Genomic DNA, 21,161 nt, shown 5'->3' on the forward strand with positions numbered 1-21,161 from the left:
TTTTTTTTTTTGAATCTGTAAAAAAAACATTGATACTATTTTGACAAAAAAAAGAACTAGACATTTTATGTTGGCCAGTTTCTTAATGCTTCCTTGAAAATTTTTGTTGTTGTTGTTGTTGTAAACTGAATGTGTTTGCCCTAGGGTTTTTGACTCAGTTGTTGAAGCTATTGCCAAATAATAAATAACTTGTTGTTTTTTTTTAGGTTAGAGAATTTAAATTTTTTTTTTTTTTTTTTTTTGTTTGCCACTGAATGTATCCCTCTAAACGTTGTGGCCGTTCTATTTAATTACTGCTTTGTATTGAAATTTACTTGTCAGTATATTATTTTTGTTATCACAGCTCACAGAATCAAATTTTCATTTTTAAATAAAATATAAAAAAAAAAATATACACGTCATTAAAATTGGTTTAATCCATTGGTGTATATATCACATAATTAAAATAATTAGTGCATGAAAATCCGTTTGTTGTATACTATTGCTTTGCATCTATCTATCTATCTAATTTAATATTGTGTGCTGATTCAATAATAATAATTTTTAACGGTTTCGTAATTATTCACGGTTGTTGTTATAATTTATTTATATATATTGTTGTGAGGAAATGTTTATAATTTTATATTATTTATAAATAATAACATTGTAACTATGGTTACCAAGTGTTTATTATTATGAAGCAGAAGCCTCTAGACTTATCCTTCTGTTTGTTTACAAACATAGTTATTCATTTCATAGTTCCATTTATAAAAGGAAGCAGGACACAACGGGAGAAGTTCTTTTCGGTTCCATTGTGTCCTGTGAACGAACGTTCCATCTTATTACGGGTTGTGTTAGTGAAAGTGACGGTTACCAGGTTACTCGGTGTTATCCACCAAGTGAGTGATAAACATTATCGTAATAATCCATTCTCAAAACAAACATAGAAAAACGTTCACAACAATATATATATGTCTTAATTAATTTAATCTGGTCTGATTTGTTGTTTTAGAAAGTTGTTAATTATTGCATTTGTCAGTTCAATAACTTTAACGTTAAGTAATTTTTTTACTTTCCTACACACCATGTTTGTATTGCCCTTGGTTGTTCTAAAAATTGCATGATGGAAAAAACTCTTACTATTATCATTAATTTTTTTTTTTATTTCATTCATAAAATATATATATGTTTATCCTTTAGAACGCAAAACTATACAATCCCTTTGAATAGGAAAGCCAAAAAAAAAAAAAATTAAATTTTAATTTAATTAATGAGAGTGACAGAGAGAAAGAGAGAAAGAGAGAGAGAGAGAGTTTTTTTAAATACATTAAATTTAGGATAGGCGAAAAATATTTTGGCGGAAGTCGATAAAGTTGTCTGCTTAACCTTGTAATTAATTTCCTTTAAGTGGATATTTAATAAAATTTTATCTTTGATTTCAGTTTGTTGCGCATGTCGTTTTACGCGATTATCTTAGTTGTTTTCATTTGAAAAAAAAAAAAAAAAAAAACAATAGTCTAATACGGTGATAATATTTTCAAATATTGGCAAAAAAAAAAAAGTAAAACTCTTTGTATACAGGAAAAAGGGAAAATCGGGTTAAGCAACAACCGTTTTGGGACAATGTATCGAGACAAAAATTATGGAAAATCTAATGATTTATTTCGGAAAAAATCCATTCGAATAGGTGAGAAGAATGGAAAATCGATAGAAAACGTATTATATGTGTATACTACGTAAAGGTGTCATTAAAAAAAAAAAAAAAAAATTTTCTTTTCATTTTACGTTCGTAAAAAAAAAAAAAAAAAATTTAATTTTGTCATTTCAGGTGAGCGTGTTAATTACGTCAACAGTCCTCATGTGATCGCAATGGTTGGTCTTCCCGCCCGTGGGAAAACTTACATATCTAAAAAACTATCCAGATATTTAAATTGGATCGGGATAAATACAAAAGGTAAGTTATATATAGTTTATGTTTAAAGTTCGCTTAAAACTCTGACATTTTTTTTTTTTTTACTATTATTAAGCCTCCAACTACCAAAATAATTGCATTGTGATAACATATGTATATATATATATATGAAGTAAACGAAAGAAAAACTCGAACCGAGTATTAAATTATAATGGTAATTTTTTTTTTTTAAAAAAGGAAAAAATATGTTGTTTTTAGTTTTCAATTTAGGAGAATACAGAAGGCATGCCACGAGTGCTTATAAATCTCACGAATTTTTTAGGCAGGACAATTTAGAAGCCATGGCCATAAGAACGCAATGTTGCAAAGAAGCACTTAAAGACGTTTGCAAGTGGTTAGAAAATGGCGGAGAAGTAGCCGTAAGTATTAATATATATTATTTATTTTTATAAACCGTTGGATCATTTTAAAAAAAAAAAAAAAAAAAAATTGTTATCATTTTGCCCCCGCCCCGCCCCCCCCTCTTCTCACTTATTTATTGACCCGTCCATTAAACTTATTGATCAGATAGCCTTCGAATGAAAAATAATAATTGATCGATCGCCTCCTCATTTAATCTGCAAACTCGTTTTTCGTTTTTTTTTTCGTTTTTTTGTTTCCGTAATTGATTTTCTCCAGGTTTTTTTTTTTTAGGTGTTCGATGCGACTAATTCGACCATGGAAAGGAGAAAAATGATACACGATTTTGTCGTTTGTAAACTTAATTATAAATTATTTTTCGTCGAATCCGTTTGCGACGATCCCGAAATAATCGAACAAAATATCATGGTAAGAATTGATTTTTTTTGGTGGGGAGGGGGAGGAGGAGGGGGGGAGGGAGGGAAATGTTATAAAAGTTTCGGGTGAAAAATTATTATTATTTTTTTTTTTTTGTTGTTGTAGGAAGTTAAAGTGAGCAGTCCGGATTATGCAAACATGCCAACGGATATTGCTCTAAAAGATTTCCTTAAAAGAATCGAACATTATCAGGAAAAATATGAGCCTTTAGACGAAACTCAAGAATCGTCTTTGAGTTTTATGAAAATTTATAATACAGGTACGTATTCCTTAATAAATACCTGAGTGATGTCCTTCCAAAAGAAATCAATTGTGATATTTCTGTACAAGGTGAAAAAGTCGTCGTACATAAACATGAAGGTCACATACAAAGTCGAATAGTTTATTACTTAATGAATATTCACATAGTACCCAGAACGATATATTTAACGAGACACGGTGAAAGCGAACAGAATTTAGAAGGTAGAATCGGTGGAGATGCGGATTTGGTAAGGAAGAACAACACCGTATAACTTACAAAGTTTATCCGATGTCCTTTTTAATAAAAATTTTTGTAAATTTTCGTACAAGAGTCCTCGTGGAAGACAATATGCAAATGCCTTGGCTAAATACATAGCAGAACAAGATATTTGTGGACTAAGAGTTTGGACATCTTGGTTGAAAAGGACCATACAAACAGTTGCTAACGTTCCTGCGCCACAGGAAAGGTGGAAAGCTCTAAACGAAATCGATGCCGTAAGAAGTTTTTTTTTTAAATAAAAGATTCAAAGTGGGGGAGGAGGGGGAAAAGGACAATTTCAAACCGATCAAATTTTTTTACAACTAGGGTATATGCGAAGAAATGACTTACGAAGAAATAGCATCGAAATTTCCGGAAGATTTTGCTGCAAGAGACGAAAACAAATTTACATACAGGTATCCTCGGGGAGAATCATACGAAGATTTAGTTGCTAGATTAGAACCGGTTATAATGGAATTAGAAAGACAAGGCAACGTTTTAGTCGTGAGTCATCAGGCCGTTCTCAGGTGTTTATTGGCATATTTTTTAGATAAAAATTCTGAAGAGTTACCCTACCTGAGAGTGAGTATCACTAGCCGTATTTTTACATTTCTCTCCCCCCCCCCTCCCCTACGTATTTACATTTGATAAATTATTTTTTAGGTACCTTTACACACGGTCATGAAACTCACTCCCGTTGCTTACGGATGCAGGGTCGATCTTATCGAATTAGGGGTTGATGCGGTGGATACGCACAGACCAAAACCAAGAGTAAGTGTTGTATCAAAATGTACGAGCGTTTCCATAATTAAATGAATCACATTCACTGTTTGAAAACAAGGACGACACTCCTCAAAATGTCCTTAAAAATTATGTAAAAAAATTTGATGTAAATAAAATTAAATATAAGATTTAGGTTGTGTGTGTTTTATAGGTTCCTGGATGTTTAGATGATAAATATAGACGTATGTAACAACTTAGAAGAAATTAAATAATCATTTATAACAAAAAACAATAAAATAACTAAATAAATAAATGGATTATATCAAATGTTGTTGTTTTCAATATGGAAGATGATATAAACAATTTTTTTTTTTTTACTTAAAAACATTGAAAAAATGCCTTATGTTAACAAAAAATAATGATGATGATGATTCTAAAATGAGTGTGAGACATATAAAAAAATATTATTATTTTTTCAATCGATTATTCTTTGATTGATTGATTGATTGAAAAAATAATAATTTTGTGGCTTTAAATGTTTTTTTTAATAAATTTTGTAAGTTTTTTTTTTTTTTTTTTTTAAAGTAAAAGAAATATAATATGAAGAGCTGGCGATTATTATTATAACAAAAATTTTTTATTATTTTTTTAATTTAATTAAGACTGACTATTGAAACATTTTCGTACCATTTTTTTCTTTTTTTATACATTTTATATTTTTAAAAAAATTGAATTGTAGTGAAAATAATAAAAACATTTTCAAAGCCAGCGTTTTCCTTTTTTTTTTTATTCAACAAATGTATGCGGAAACAACAAACACATATTGTTTTATGTATTTCCGGTGTATTTTTTATATAAGTCAACACACAGAAAAAAATTTAAATTTGGTAAAAAAAAGGTGCAATGCTGGCATTGCCTTATTGTAAAAAAAATTCTTATCAATATTAAAATAATAATAATAATAATAAAATTTTAAGTAAAATATTATCAGAGAATTTGATTTAATTATTATTTATTTTGACATTAATTTTTTTTATTTTTGTAAATTCTATTTATTAATAACATTCATCAAAATGAAGAAAAAAATAAAAACAATAAAATTTAAATTTGTTTTCTTGTTCTTTTTTTGTTTGGTCCTTTTTTAATAATAAATAAATAAACTCGCACACAAATCGATAATAATAATAATAATGGATTTATTTTTATATAAATATAATAAATAAATTAAATAATTACATAATAATAATAATAATTTAATGTGTTAATAATCACTCACTCACTCGTGTGTGTGTGTGTTTATCTGTCTGTCTGCCTTTCTTTCTTTTATTATTATCATTATTTATAATATACATAATTATTATTATTATTATTATTATTATTATTATTATTTGTTTAATATATTTTTATGAAATATCGAGTTTTCACTATTTTTATTGTAAAAAAATAATTTTTTTTTTTCTATTAATATACATATCGTAATTATTTAAAAGTTAATAAGAAAAGCATATAAATTTATTTTATATATATAAAATTTTCCTTTTTTATTTATTTATTTTTTTATTAATGATAAATCGCTAAATTTTACTTATTTATTTATAATACATAATTAATTAATCAATTAAATTTTATTTATAAAAATATTTCAGTTAATAATAATAAAAAAAAATCATTAAAATCATTAAAATCAATTAATTTGTAATCACAATCAGATTATATAAAATTGTTTTATTATTATTATTATTATTAAAGGCATTAATTAATTATTATTATTATTAATATTTTATTTATTTATATAATTTTTTTTTAATTTTTGCGGTTTATTAAAACGACGGTGAAGGGGAAAAAGGGGGGGAACCGGGTTTACATTGATACATTCTGATTTCTGGTGATTTTATCATTATTATTATTATTTATTTATTTTATTAATGTTAAAATACAAAAGCAAGAAGAGAGAGAGAGAGAGAGAGAGAGAAAGTGTGATATTAAATTTTTTTTTTTAAATAATAATAATAATAATAAGGTTTGGGTTTAACTCTCCTAAATTTTTTTTTGTATTTTTTGTGTTACAAGCTGATAATTCACAGCCATTTTTTTTTTATTATTTGACTGAATAATTAATAATAATAATAATAATAATATAATAATAATAATAATAAATAACAATAATAATAATAATTCAAAACGTGGACATTAAAAATTATTCACGAGATTGCCTGATTGAATTACATTTTTATTTTTTTCATTTATTTATTTATTAAAAAAATTAAAAATAAAAAAATTTTAATAATAATAATAATAAAACTTCCAATACACAAAATCATGTCGCTTTTAAAATTTAAATAATAATAATAATAATGACAATGATAATAATAATAGTGAGAGAGAAAAAAATCAAATAAATAAATTTAAATTTTGGAAGAAAAAATTTATTTATTTATTTATTTTATTTTATTAAAAAACGTTATTAGAAGTTATGTAATATTATCATTATTATCATTATCATTATTATTATTAATCAGGCCACAATTTAAATTTTATTTTTTAATTTTTGAATTTAAAAAAAAAAAACTTTATATATATATATATAAAAGACTCAAGGCGATGATTAATAATTTACAATAAATAAATAAATACAAACTACTTTTTTTTAATAAATAAATTGAAATTAAATTTAAATTATTTTAACACAAAAAAAAAAAAAGGAAAAAACTTATTTTTACATTTTAACAAAAAAAATTATTTTTTTTTTATACAATTAATTGATAATTATTACTATTATTAATAATAATAAATGAATAAATATAAAGGAGTAAAAGGGGGGAAGGAAAAAAAATTTCTCTTTTCTTTAATAATAATAATAATAATAACATCAATAAGGTAAAATTTACAACAATAATCAATATTTAAAAAAAAAATCAATCAATTATTTATTTATTAAAAAATAAAAGATAAAATAAAATAAAAATACCCGTAATAAGAAAAGACCACTGGATAAGATAATAAAGCACAAAATATATAATAAATATTATCACTTATTTTTTATATATATATATATATATATATAAATACAATGATGGGGTGCGTTTCTCTGTGTGTGTATGTGCGCGTGTGTGTGTCTAAATAACATTATTATACATTTTACAATATAATTGTAATTAATAATGATAATAATTTAAAGAAAAAAATATATATAAATAAACCTTGTGTCTCTTTTTATAAATAAAATTATTTTTATTTTTCACGTCTGCTTATTTTATTTATTTATAAACAATATTACATTATTAATAATAATAATAATAATAATAATAATAATTAAAAAGAAAACCACTGAAAACATAAAAAATAAATAAAAGTTTAAAAATGTTAAACAACTTTCTCATTCATTTATATTCTTATTATTTCAATCACGTGACTTAAAATTTTTCCGTTAAATCAAAATGGCGACGTTTATTAATCGTCTGCTGTTTAAAATGAGGTAGACATTTTAAAAAAAAAAAAAAAAAATATGGTAAAATATTTATATACACATTTGTTATGGACGTATATTTATTATTTAAAAACAATTTAAATAAAAATAAACCATAATAATAATAATAATAATTTTAATTTAAAGCAGACTAGAAATATAATTTTATTTTTTTTTAAATAATTAAATAAATAAATAAATGAAAAGACATAATTTTTCCCTGAGTTTAAAAATTATTCGGAGAGCAAAAAAAAAAAAAACATTTTTGCTTCCCCATATAGGCGTTTATTATATTATTATTATTATTATTTTTCTCATTAATGTATATATATATATATATATATATATATATATATATATATATATATTTATACATATACAATAAATAATAACCTTTTTATCTAAACTTATACGATAAAATAATATATATATAGAATTTTAAATAAAATGTTTATTTTACATTTTTTTTTTTTTTTTTTAATACTTTATAGACTAAAAAACGTTTTTTTTTTTTTTTTGTTTTTTTTTTTTTTATTATTTTTTTACTTAGGAACAAAAAAAAATTTTATAGAAGTTTATCGGGTTTTACAGTTTCTTTTTTTTACATTTACTTAATTGGGCTTAATAATAATAATATTAATAATAATAATAATAATAATTTGTTTTTGTTTTATAAAAATATTTTATAATCATTTATTTATATATATATATTTGTTTTTTTGGCCGAAAAAAAAATGCGACGGTGCTGCCATCATTGTTTCAAAAAACTCTACAGAAATTAACACGAAAAAAAAGTTTTGAAACACTTGGCAAAGGAAATTTTTATTTATATATTTATTTATTAACCGAAAAAATAATAGTAATGATGATGATGATGATAGCATAATATTGATGCGTGAATCGTCTTCTCGTATTTATAAAAAATAATTAAAATATAAAAATAAAAAAAGAAGAAACACACGCGCGCGCGATAACGTAGGTGACGCTAGCTTCCATTTTGTTCTAATCTAACGTATTTGGATTTGGTTCCGGATAAATCTAAACACTCTGGTAATTCCTGAGTTATTTTGTGTTGCCAAAATGCTTTATCTCGTATTAAATTCTGTAGAGATGATGCTGAAGTTGCTAATGATGATGATGATTTAGTAGTAGTTGTTGTTGTTGTTGTAGTAGAAGAAGAATCAGACGGATCTTGGGATAAAACAAAATGTGATCTTTCGTGTACGAATAAAAATGCAAGAACGGAAGTAGTGAAAGGACACCGAGAACAGTTAAAAGTTTTCGATGCTGAATCGTTTTCCCAAAATATTTTCGATATAACGTCCAAACCTTCCGGAGGATTATCTTTTAACTTAACTCCGGTATCACTCGAATGATTATTGTCTTTGGATGTAGGCAACGACGATGATGATGACGATCCGAATTGTTCTTCCTTCGAATTTCCTTCTGCTGAATCGTTTGATTCTGTTTTTCCGGTCGTGGTCGTGATGGTGATGGTGGTGTTGGTTGTTTCTTCTCTATGGTCGCTAGCAAAATGTGCCTGAAGCCATTTCGGACTTCGAAATCTTTTATTACATATGTAACATGCTTGAGTTAAACTCTGTGTTAATTTTGAATCTCCTCGCGTCGGTTTAATGGTTTCTATTCTTTGATTTGACACGTTTCCGGATGTGGACGGACCGAGAATTGAATTCGGACTCATTATACCGTGAGTGTTTTGCTTGTGTACTCTTAAAAAATATTTGCTGCATAATTCTTTGTTACAAATGTTACAAACGACACCGCCGATTTGGGCACCATGTTCGATTTCGATTCCGTGCATTCTTTGCATGTGTGTCCTCATGAAATATTTGTTACACAATTCTTTGTTGCATATCTCGCAATAACTACTCGTCGGTTTCATTTGTTTTAAATTATTATATCGATTAATGAAAAAATAATCTTGATTTTCCATTTTGGCAGTTTCGAATTCGATTTTCGAATCGTTCGAACTCTCGTTCGTCTCGGATGAATTTATTTTTTCTCTGTTGTTTTCCAAATGAATGCTGTTGCATTTATGCTGTTGGTCGTCGGAATTATCAATTACATCATTACAAACTTTGCACGTTTTGCTGCTTTCTATATCGGACGGATTTAGTCTTAAAAGCATAGTTTGTAACTTTTCTATGTTTTCACTCGAACACTCATCATCATTGTCGTTTTCCTCATCGTCATCGTCTTGGTCATCATCATCATCGTCGTTGTCCTCCTCACCGTTACCATCGTTTTTCTCGCCTATGTCATCATCAGAAGAAATCACTTCTTCTTCTTTTTTTAAATCATCAACGACGGATTCTTGTTTTTTTTGTCTTGTTTCTTTTCCGCTCATAATTAAATTCAATGGACTCAATTGTTCATCATCCGCATTTTCTTTTTTCCCATCATCGTGATTGTCTGATTCATCATCATTTTCTTCTTTTTTTGAAGACGTGAGAGCCAAGGGTTTAATCATAATTAAGGTACTATCGGTTTCTTTTGTACTATCGTTTGAAATATTTTGTACTAATTTTGTATGGATTTCTTTATGACACGGGTGTAATAATCCATGGATATCATCATCCTCGTTCGTACCGTGACATTTATTTTTGTGCTTTTTAACAAAATACTTATTGCAAAATTTTTTGTTGCAAATATCGCAGAAGGCAGTTTGTGTGCAGTCTCCCGTTTCTTCTCCCATTTCTCCACCATTTTCAAATGATTTCATTGTAGTTCCGTCATCTTTGCCTTCGATTTTCATATTGATTTTATTAACAGGTGGAATCATTGGTAGTACGTCCGTATATATCCCATGTTTATTTGCTTTGTGTGTTTTTAAAAAATATTTGTTACAAAATTCTTTTTTACATAGTTCGCAATAAGCTTCCTGATTGAATATTTTCAAATTGGCTTCTGTAAAATAATTATTTGAATTTGTCATCGTTTGAAATGACAATGGAAACATAAAATGTGGATTTGTTAAAAATTTTGGTCCCGTATCAATATTAGGAACATTTATATCGTTTTTATCGACCGACATTGAAAACATTTTTTCTTCGTTTAATAATTCATCTTCATCTTCTTCATCTTCTGATTTTGGAGAAGACATTATGGTCGTCGTACCTATTGTCGCGGTCGTAGTTGTTGTCGCCATAAAATCAACGTCACGTGGTAATATTAAATTTTTATTATTATTTTTTCTTATATATTTTGTATTATTTATATTAGGCACTGAGTCCGGTAAATCATCTACGTTACCTACAACATTGTTATAGAGGCCTATGATTTTTTTAGGAACTTGAACCATATCATCAAAATTTGTCATATCTATTTTAATCGGTTTCAATTGTTTTCTTCTCTTTTTCGAATTCATCGAGTCATCTTCGTAAGAACGTTTTAAATTAATTACGTTCCAATTTTCCGTTTTCCTTTTCCAAATTTTATCATCATTTTCTTCATCTATTTCTTTGTTTTTTATATCGAATACGATTTTAGGTTCCGCCACATCTAATACGGTTACATTCTTTAAATTGTCCATTATTCTTAATGGACTTTTTAACGTTTTTAACAACCATCAAGGCTGCGTCGTGAACCTGAAAATTAAACAATAATAATAATAATTTTTTTTTGAAAAAAAAAAAGTTAAAAAAAAAAGGAAAAAGGAAAAAAAAATTAAATTTTTATTTCTTGTAAAATACGAGGGTGATGATGGTGATGATGATGATGAATCCGGTGATGGGGGTTGAAAATTTTTAGGGAATAACAACCACCCCAAAAATAAGGATTTAAGTTAAAAATTGACAAAAAAATTTTTCCCGAATTTTATACAAAAAAAAAAAAAAAGGAAAAAGTTGTTATCATTGAAATGTTAATATGGCGACTACCCCGCAAAAGCAAAACGTCGACCCTCAAGTTGAGCCCTTATCTGGCCCTGATCCCTGGGACAATATTTTAAATTTGAAATCGATAAAATTTATTAAGGGGAAGAAAAAAAAAAAATATAAAATAAAATAAAAAAAAAAATCAAAGCACAAATTACGAAGCAGCTGTCAATAAAAAAAAAAAAAAAAAAAAAAAAAAAATTAAAATTCTATTCGCAAATCCCAGGTTTTTCCTTTTTTTTTCCTTTTGTCTGTCTGTTTGTTTGTTTGTTGGGATAAAAAAATTTTTTTTTTAAACTGCCAGATTTCTATTAATAATAATAATAATTTTATTTAGAGTTAAAATTTTTATGAAAAAATCATATTGTCATATGTTTTGGTTTTTTTTCTTGATAAAAAAAAAAAAAAGCTTTTTGATAACAAAATACATGGAAAAAAAACACACACACAACAACAAAAGAGAGAGAGAGAGAGAGAGAGAGAGAGAGAGAGAGAGAAGGAAAATCATAGGGGGAAAAAAAAAAAAGAGAAAAGCTTTTATCAAAACAAAGCGTATGTATAAAATTTAATCAATTTTTCAAATTTCTAATAAAACCATTAAAAATATAAAAACAGAGATAAAAACCTCGGAATCTAAAAATCAATAAAGTGTGGAAATTACAGTTGAAAAAAAAAAAAAAAAAATGGGGGGAAAAAAAAGGAAAAAAAAAGAAAGAAAAGAGAATCAATAGATGAATATATTCATTCTAACTTAGCTTATCTTATAATAAGTTTTAATAATATTTCATATATATATATATATATATATATATTTTTTTTTTTTATTTTATTTTATTTTTTTTTATTTTATTTTTCTCTAGTTTTTAAGTTTTTGTAGGCTTTTTAAACCCTCCATCTCCCCTTCCAGTTCCAGTTCCAGTCCTTTCTTTCTTTTTTTTTTCCTCCTCCATTTTCCTTTTTTTTTTTTTTCTTCCACTTTCAACCTCTCACTCCGACTACTACTACTACTACCACCACCAACATCATAACTACCACCACCACCACCGCCACCACTTCTCCTTCCTCTTTCTTTTCTTCCATAGTTTCATTTTTTTTTTTTTTTCTACCGTCATTTCATTGTGAATGAGGGTGAAAAAAAGAAAAGGGGAAGGAGAGAGTAAAGGTTACGGGGGGAGGAGAGGGATGTAAAGCTGGACAGGGGAGGCAAGTGAGTGAGTGAGTGGGTCGATAAAAATTTTTAACCCATGGTCTCCTAACAATCATTTGTATTTTTTTTTTTTTTTCCTCTGCTGCGAAATATACGCGAGAGAGAGCGTGGGGAGAGATGGGGGAGGGAGGGGGCCGAAAGAAAGAAAAATTGAAAGAGAGAGAGAAACGTATTTCAAAAATTGAAAATTTTTTTCTTTTTTTTTTTTTTGGCGGAAAATCAGATTTAAAAAAAAAAATATATTTATAAGGCTCGCGTCAACGTTCCCGAATATAATGATAATAATAATGATGAAGATGATGATGATGACGACATTTATATTTTCTTTGCGTAATATATATTATATCATATTATTATTATTTTTTTTTTTTTATATAAAAATATATTTATATATTCGTTTTTTTAAAAGAAAATTTTTTTATATTTTTTTTCTACTCGTTATAATAATAATAATAATAAACTCCGCACCTGGAAAATGCAAAATAAGGAAAGGAAAGGAAAGGAAAGGATTTTGTTTTTTAAGGGGTAAAATTTAATGTCACGCCATGTGAAAATTGGGCTCCCCGTTGCGGTTACAGGTGTTTTTCCACATTCACTTGTTGCCTTTGTTTTTTCCTTTTCCTTTACCCTTCACCCGACCTACTTCTTCTTTCACCCCTACCTTCCTTCCCTTTCCACAATCGGAACCCTTTGCCCGCTTCCCCCTCCCCCTTTCCCAATCCCCCTTTCTCTCTCTCTCTCTTTCATCTCCCGAAAAACGTTTTTTTTTACGATTACGCGTTTGAATAATAATACCTTGAATTTTTTATCAAAAACTTTTAATCGTTTGTTTGCTTGTTTGTTTGTTTGTTAATCACTTTAGAATCGAAAATAATAATAATAATTTTCACGCGCACCCACACACATTTACACGCATTTTTTTTTTTTTTTTGATTCTTTCGCACAAAAGGAATAAAACGTTATGATTGAAAAAAAAAAAATTAGTTATGATTGGATAAAATGAATAACATGCGCCCAATCATTTAACAAACGGGGGTGGGGGCCCGGAGGGGGCCGGAAAAGCGGAAGGAAGGAAGGGAGGGCGGAAGGGTGGAAGGGAGAGAAAGAGAGAGGGAGGAAAAAAAAAAACTTTTCTTTTATGTAACCCATTGGACAAAACCAATCAATATCCTATAATGACCGGTCATTTTATTATTATTATTATTATTATTATTATTTTCATTTATTTATTTATTTATAACTTATTCAATTCGAAAATGTTTTTTTTTTCATATTTAATAATAATAATAATAATATTAACGTATTTTTTTTCTTTTATAAATTGAATTACAAAATCAAATCAAAAAAAAAATTTTGAAAAATTTTCATTTTTTTCAAAGGGGTAGTAATGATGATGATAATAATAATAACAACCCTTATTTTTTTTTGTTTTTTTGTTCAGAAAGAAATCAAAAAAAAAAAAAAAATTTATATAATAAATTAAATGCAGCCGTCGTCGGTAATTTTTTTTTTTTTTTTTTTAGTTAATAATAAAAGAAAAACGATTTCAAAAATTACAAATAAAAACTATGAAAATGACATAAATAATAAAAATGCTTTTGCCCCCCCTCCCCCCTTGGCAGAGAATAAAAGGGTGGTTAAGGAGAGTCTCCGAGAGGGTAAAAAGAAACAAAAAAAAGGAAAAAAAAGGAAAAAAAAAATGCAAAAAAATTACAAAATTCGGATTTAATCTGAAAAAATGAGTCACGCGTCACGTCAAAACACACACAAAACACGCGCACTCACGCACACGCACGCACTCACGTATGCGCGGGGGTTATTATGCGAATAAAAGTAAATCAAGTTGAAAAAGGTTTTTGTGAAAAAAAAAAAAAAATTTTTATTTTTTGGGGCAAAAAGGGTGAAAAACTATAAAAAGGGTTTTTATTTTTAATTTTCATCCCCAAAAATTATTGAAAAAAATGACAAAATTTTCAGCATCTGCGAAATGAAAATGAAAAAAAAAAACATTTTTACCCGTCACGTAATCCTCATGAAAATTCATTGATTACGATTTTTTTTTTTTTTCCTTCTTTGTTACACACTCACACGCACACACACACGCACACGCACGCACGCACTCACACGATATTTTTTTTTTTTTTTTAGGGGACAAAAATTAAATTAAATTAAATTAAAAAAATTTTTTTTTTTTTTAAATTTAACGTAAAAAACGAAACTTTTTTCTTTTCCAATAAACAAACAAAACAAACAACAAACAAACAACCGGCGACAGATTTCGTGATTAATAATGCTAATAATAATAATAATAATAATAATAATAATAAACCGTTAAAAAAAAAAAAAATCAAACGACCGACAATAAAAAAAAAAAATAAATAAAATTTTTTTTTTAAAAATCGAGTCCTGCTGTTGTTGTTGTTGTTTTGACGGACAATTTTCGATATATCGTTTATATACGTTCGATATATCGAATATTAAAAATATTATTTTAATTAATTTTATTTATTACGAAACAACATCTACGTGGAAAAACGTAGACATTTTTTTTTATTTTCATTTTCTATTATTTATTATTATTATTAATAATTTTTAATAAAAAAAAAAACGCGTGTAAGAGAGAGAAAGAGAAATTAATTCATTAAAAAATTCAATTTACGCCATTTTTTTCATCTTATTTATTAAACAACAACAACAACAACAACAATCATAATAATAATAATATTAATAATAATAATAAATAATAAAAAAAAATTTTTCATTTTATTCACTCCCTCTCTATACATTACCTTACTCTTATATATTATTATTATTATGATTATTATTAATATTATCGGTAATGATAAAACACGTCGCACACGCACTCTCACGCACACACATACACACACACACACACACATAAATTAAACAATAAATAAATAAATAACAATCAATCAATCAATCAAAAAAAAAAAAAGAAAAATATGTGCGCGATATTAATATTATTATTATTATTAATTGATGTAAATTTATTAATAAAATAAATAAACAAACACAAATCATTATTAATAAGTTAATAAATAAAATTCATATTGTTATTATTATTATTATTTTTTTAATTAATTAAATTGAGTTTCATAACTTTTTAATATTATTGTTATTATTAATATTTAAAGCAATAATATTAATAATTAATTAATTAAATAAATATGTAAGTATGTAAGTAAAAAAATAAATTTACATCGTTAATAATTAATAAGTAAATAAATAAATAAATAAATTTTTTTTTACCTGATAAAATGTTGAAATGTGATAACAAGAGCGGAATTATACGTTTTTTATTGTATTGCGTTGTTTTTAAGAGGGCGCGCCCCCGACTGTCGTTTTCTCTTAGAGGGTGTTCACAAGGGGGATGTGATAACGGACATTCCCGCGCATGCTCAACTAAATAAAAACTCAATTCACGCATTTCCAAAAAAAAGGAAAAAAAAGAAAAAAAATAATCAAAAAAAAAGAAGGGGGAGGAAATAATAAAAAAAAATTTTTTTTTTTAATTTTCACATTTTTTTTTTTTTTTTTTTTTTTTTTTACTCTTTAAAATTTATTTATATTGGGAAATAATCAATAAAAACGAATTCACGTTTCTATTATTATTATTATTATTATTATTATTATTATTATTTAAAAAATTTATTAATTTAATATTAATAAAAAGGTAAAGACTTTTGTTTATTTCCTCAACAGCATCCAAACAAAAAGAAATTCATTTTTTTCCTTTTAATTATTAATAATCAATTAAAATCCTTTTTCCCTCTTTTTCCTTTTTTCCTTTTTCCACGTTCATTTCGTTTAAAAGTTTACATTTGGTCACGTATGACAATTCCATTGAATTTATTTCATCCATAATATCCGTTATTTTTTTTAAATTATCAGAAACCTTACAAAAAAAATTATTATTATTATTATTCCTGTCTTTTTAACGTTCGACGACATAAATAAATACATACGATATCCTTTTCCATTTGTCCTTTTAATATTTTCCATTTTTTATCCATTTTCAAATCATTTTCTCTTATTTGTTTCGCATGGATCCCAGTTAATCCTTCCATCCTATGAACTCCATATGAAATTTTTTTCAATTTTAATATTGTAAAATCTTCTAAATGAGACGTTCTTAAAACGTGTGCTCCATTACAAACTTCTCTATATATATGTACATAATTTTATTTATTTATACATACATAAAAAAAATAAATAAATTTATTCAAATACCTTATCAACGTAAAACCGTTATTTATTTCGATGAGAGGAATTTCAGATTCAATCAAACTAATTCCAGGTTTAAAATAAATATTTTCCCATAAATAATAAAATTGTAAATGATTTAAAGGTTTTCTATTAACGCTAACATCTCCTTTTATCATTTTCCTAACAAAATTTTCCAAATCCAATATGTCTGAAATTTTTTAAAATTAAATTTGAAATCCGCCATTTTAAATTTTTTGTTTATTTATTTAATTCGTACCGTTTAATGCAAATTTAAATTTATAAACCATTAAATCTAACGTAAAACTATCAGGATTGACCATTGAATTTTTTTCACATGTCAAAGGAAATTTTTCCCTAATTCCACCTTTTAATAAATTAAGACACGTGTGATTTTTCATCAAATTCAATCTCACATTTTCGTTTAATATTAAAATCCCCGTGTCGTGAATCCCCATTTCGGCATTCCTAAAACGACAAAAACACTAATTAATATTATTATTAATAAAATTATTAATTAAATTTTTTAAAACAATTTTACCTTGGATATTTTGTAAATGATCCGTAATGAACGACGCCATTTCCAAATTTACAAACTTTTTTCACATCGAATAAAATATCATTATTATCAAAAATTAAATATCCTAAATCCGAATTTCTATTTTTTTCCGCGGAAAATAATTGCGTTTTATCCAAAACCAAACCGATTTCATTTCCTGTTTCGAAAAAACACAAAAAAAAAAACAAAAAAAACCGTTAGCATTGCTTTGTTTTTAAACTTACCGCCGCCATCTTGTTTTTATTATTTTAAACATGGCGCACCGTTAAAATCGTTTATCGATATTTTATCGTGATATTTTCCGTTGATAATAATTGCTAAAACGGAAGTCGGTTGATTTAAAAATAAATATTTATCCGATCCATCGATTCTATATTCGTATTTAAAATAATCTTTTGTTGTAAGTTCGACGTCGTCCGCCATATTGAAATTTTGTTGCGTTTTTGATTCTATGACGTCACCCTCATGTTTTTCATCGTATATTTTTTTTTCTAATTTTTTCATTTCGTTTTTTTTTTTATTATTTTCATAATTTTCATAGGAAGACTCATCGAAATCGAGACCTAAAAAAAAAAAAATATTAATAATTAAAAAAAATTAATATAATTAATTAATTATTAATTAATAAAGAAAATAAAAAATTTCAAAATTGATTTCTTATTGCTATCAATATATTTCGACGACAGACAAACAGTCAGACAGACATAAAAAAAAGTTTTTAATTAAAATCAATTAAAAAAATTTATGGCAAAAATATAAATTATAATTAATAACTCTTCTCATTATCATTATTATTTATAACGGAAATTGTTGAAAAATTTGTAATACCCAAAATTTGTGATAATTTTTTTGTATTTTCCGGAGATAATCCGTACGTGTCGTATAAAATCCAAACATCTTCATCTAATAATTTTTTTCTACCATCTTTTATGTATTTTTTAAATAATTCAAGACCGGAAATCAAATTCGGATTATCTTCAATATCCTCGTTTTTTATTTTCGGAAAAATATTTTTATATTTTTTAAATTTTTTCAATGCGACATTTTGTTGTTCTTTAAATATTTTCTCTTCTTGTTCTATTATAAAATGAATCTGCCAACAACAACAAAAAAACAAACTTATTCGTTCGAGAACATTCGTTTTCAAGGAACATACATGAACACATACTTTCGAAAGATGTTTTCCTATTTGCGGATATGCATCCTCTAAAGTTTCCGCAACATAATTTGTAACATTTTTCAAAAGTCCCGAATCGCAATTAAATGATTTTTTCGATACTCTCAACGCTTTTCTTATTATTGTTCTAACTTTATTTCTAAAAATTTTAAATAAAAAAAAAAAAAATCATTTTTATAACAAATTATTCGCTTTTCTTTTATTGTTTTTCCCCCTTACTGATGATTGGGTAACATTCCATCACTTAAAGCGACAGATATCATTCTTCCATGATCAGCTATTATTCTATATGATGAATCTATTGAATCTCGTACGTCGTAGGTTCCGGTATATCCGCCATGTTTGGAATATTTTCTTATTCCTTCGAATAAAGGTAAAAAAAGATCCGTGTCGTAATTTGATGTTTTCCCCTGAAGTGTTGCCACGAGCCTTTCAAATCCCATACCCGTATCAACAAAATGTTTTCCTAACTTAACAAGTTCGTTATTTTCATTCCTGCAAACAATCCATAATTAAATCAGGATTGCCAACTTAAAAATTAAATGGTAAATGAAATTACCTGTTGTACTGCATGAAAACAATGTTCCACAATTCAGTGACGTCATCTCTATCAGCGTTAACGAAATTTCCAACGTCTTTTCTTCCTGGAACATGATCATAATGTATTTCGGTACAAACTCCGCATGGACCGATGGTACCCATTTCCCAAAAATTATCTTTTGAACCAAAAGGTAAAATGTGATTTTCTTTAATCCTGTAAAATTTAACAAATAAATGTATTAAAAGCAAGACAAAAGTGACACATTTAAAAAAAAAAAGAAAAAATTGCATTGCAAGAGAGAGAGAGAGATACCATCTTTTATAAAAAATTTCTTTAGGCTTTAAATAAATTTACAACCCATTTAAGTAAGGTAGATTTTTCGGGTAGGTGGAACCTGTTTTTTTTTTTTTAAATAGAGAGTCGCTATTGACCGGGAGGTCAGGCGACGCCGTTTTTTTTTTCAAAAAAAAATCTCTTCTTTAAATAAACTTAGCAAATCGAAAAAAATTTTAAATACTAACCCGATTTCCCGCCAAATTTCTCGTACCTCCAAATCGGGTCCCAAACCTAAAGATTCGTCACCACCGAAATACGTCACGTAGAGTCTTTCCGGTTGTAAATTGTAGACATCGGTAAGAAGATTCCATGACATTTTACAAGCTTCTTTCTGGAAAAATACGCGTTGGTATGAGAAGGTAGAGAGAGAGAGAGAGGACAAGACGTACAGCACCGGAAACGTACCTTGAAATAATCACCGAATGACCAATTTCCAAGCATTTCGAAAAATGAATGATGACTTCCATCATTTCCGACTTGTGATAAATCGTTGTGTTTTCCACCTACACGAATGCATTTTTGATAATTTGCAACTTTTGTCGCCGCTGGACGTGTTAAACCCAGGAAAACATCCTTAAATTGATTCATTCCAGCGTTGACAAAAGCAAGAGTTGGATCCAGTAGGGAGAAAACGGGAGAAGAACCAATGAAAAAATGATCATTTTCTTTGCAAAAAAAATCTTCGTGGAAAAGCCGAAAGAGAGAGAGAGAGAAAACAATTTTATATAAAAAAATTTTTCTTTTTTTAATTATAAAAAAAAAAAGAAAAAATTTACCTATAAAAGAATGGCGAATTTTCGAAGCGGAAACACAATCGTTTTGAGATTTCAATTGTACAACAGAAGGGGAGGAGGAGGAGGAGAATTTCCGATGATGACGTAAAAAACCGTTCATGGTTTCTGAAACAAACATAATAATAATAATAATATTATTATCTTATTTCAAACGTAACTTCCGGTTAACTTTCTCTCTCTCTCTATCTCAAATTATTACCAAACAACACGTTCGATGAATTCGAAATGAAAAAAAAATTTTTTTTTTTTTTTTATGAGATTATTAATGACTGAACGATTAACCTTTGACATATCGATTATCGATCAAACAATTAAAAAAAAAAACGAAAACAAATTTTCGATTGTTCGATTAAATAAAAAAATCGTAAACAACAAAATAAAAAATTTTGACAATCGACATTGACAATGATGGCGTCCGATCAACCAACCGAACGCCAAAAAAAAAATTTAAAAAAATCTATTATTTAATTATTATTATTTGCTCATTTTTTTTTTTAAATTCATCCTTGATATATGAAACGTTCGGTTTTTTTTTTTCCCTATAATAATAATAATAATAATCGTAGATGGATGACCCTTGTAAAATAATATCATGTCTCTACTAGTTTTTTAATAAAAAGATTTAAATTCTCTAATTTAAACTTCGAATTAAATTTCAATTAACTCATTAACAGTAATTAACGATAAATTTTTATTAATGTTAACAAAAAAAAAAGGAAAAAAAAGGGGGAATATGTCGTCTGAACAATGTCTGAACTCAAAAATTTCAAACGAAAACATTCTTTAATTCGCGCGCGCGCGCCAAAAAACCAACCGTTTTTCCAACTCCGCCATTTTCCTTTCCCTTTCTTTCATTTTGGCGCGTATTAAAGAATTCAAATTTCATCGATTACGAAAGTTCGAAACAAATTTTTTGGAGGTCCCATTTGTTGTTAAATGATAATAAATTCATTATTTTTTAATAATTTCTATTTATGGATTTTTAATAAA

The 21,161-nt window shown here is 26.5% G+C and overlaps 3 protein-coding genes across 3 annotated transcripts; 1 reads left to right on the top strand and 2 right to left on the bottom strand.

The window, feature by feature from the left end:
- Positions 1–1,602: 1,602 nt before the first annotated feature.
- On the top strand, positions 1,603–4,043 carry Phum_PHUM258260 (6-phosphofructo-2-kinase/fructose-2,6-bisphosphatase short form, putative; the record flags this gene model as incomplete). Its single annotated transcript, XM_002426480.1, has 9 exons — positions 1,603–1,666; positions 1,808–1,933; positions 2,150–2,310; positions 2,585–2,719; positions 2,834–2,987; positions 3,059–3,216; positions 3,299–3,463; positions 3,555–3,809; positions 3,891–4,043. The coding sequence occupies 9 exons, from the start codon at positions 1,603–1,605 to the stop codon at positions 4,041–4,043; spliced, it is 1,371 nt and encodes a 456-aa protein (XP_002426525.1).
- Positions 4,044–8,401: 4,358 nt separating this feature from the next.
- On the bottom strand, positions 8,402–10,969 carry Phum_PHUM258270 (uncharacterized protein; the record flags this gene model as incomplete). The annotated part of the gene is made up of 2 exons (XM_002426481.1): positions 8,402–10,554; positions 10,690–10,969. The coding sequence occupies 2 exons, from the start codon at positions 10,967–10,969 to the stop codon at positions 8,402–8,404; spliced, it is 2,433 nt and encodes an 810-aa protein (XP_002426526.1).
- A 5,313-nt stretch (positions 10,970–16,282) lies between these two features.
- On the bottom strand, positions 16,283–19,965 carry Phum_PHUM258280 (alanyl-tRNA synthetase, putative; the record flags this gene model as incomplete). The annotated part of the gene is made up of 12 exons (XM_002426482.1): positions 16,283–16,435; positions 16,506–16,701; positions 16,771–16,954; positions 17,024–17,232; positions 17,306–17,480; positions 17,587–17,886; positions 18,152–18,416; positions 18,492–18,639; positions 18,720–18,995; positions 19,060–19,254; positions 19,563–19,708; positions 19,783–19,965. 12 exons carry the CDS (start codon positions 19,963–19,965, stop codon positions 16,283–16,285), a joined length of 2,430 nt encoding a protein of 809 aa, XP_002426527.1.
- Positions 19,966–21,161: the final 1,196 nt, after the last annotated feature.

Source organism: Pediculus humanus, genomic scaffold (genome assembly GCF_000006295.1).
Source record: "Pediculus humanus corporis 1103172107631 genomic scaffold, whole genome shotgun sequence".
NCBI lineage: Eukaryota > Metazoa > Arthropoda > Insecta > Psocodea > Pediculidae > Pediculus > Pediculus humanus.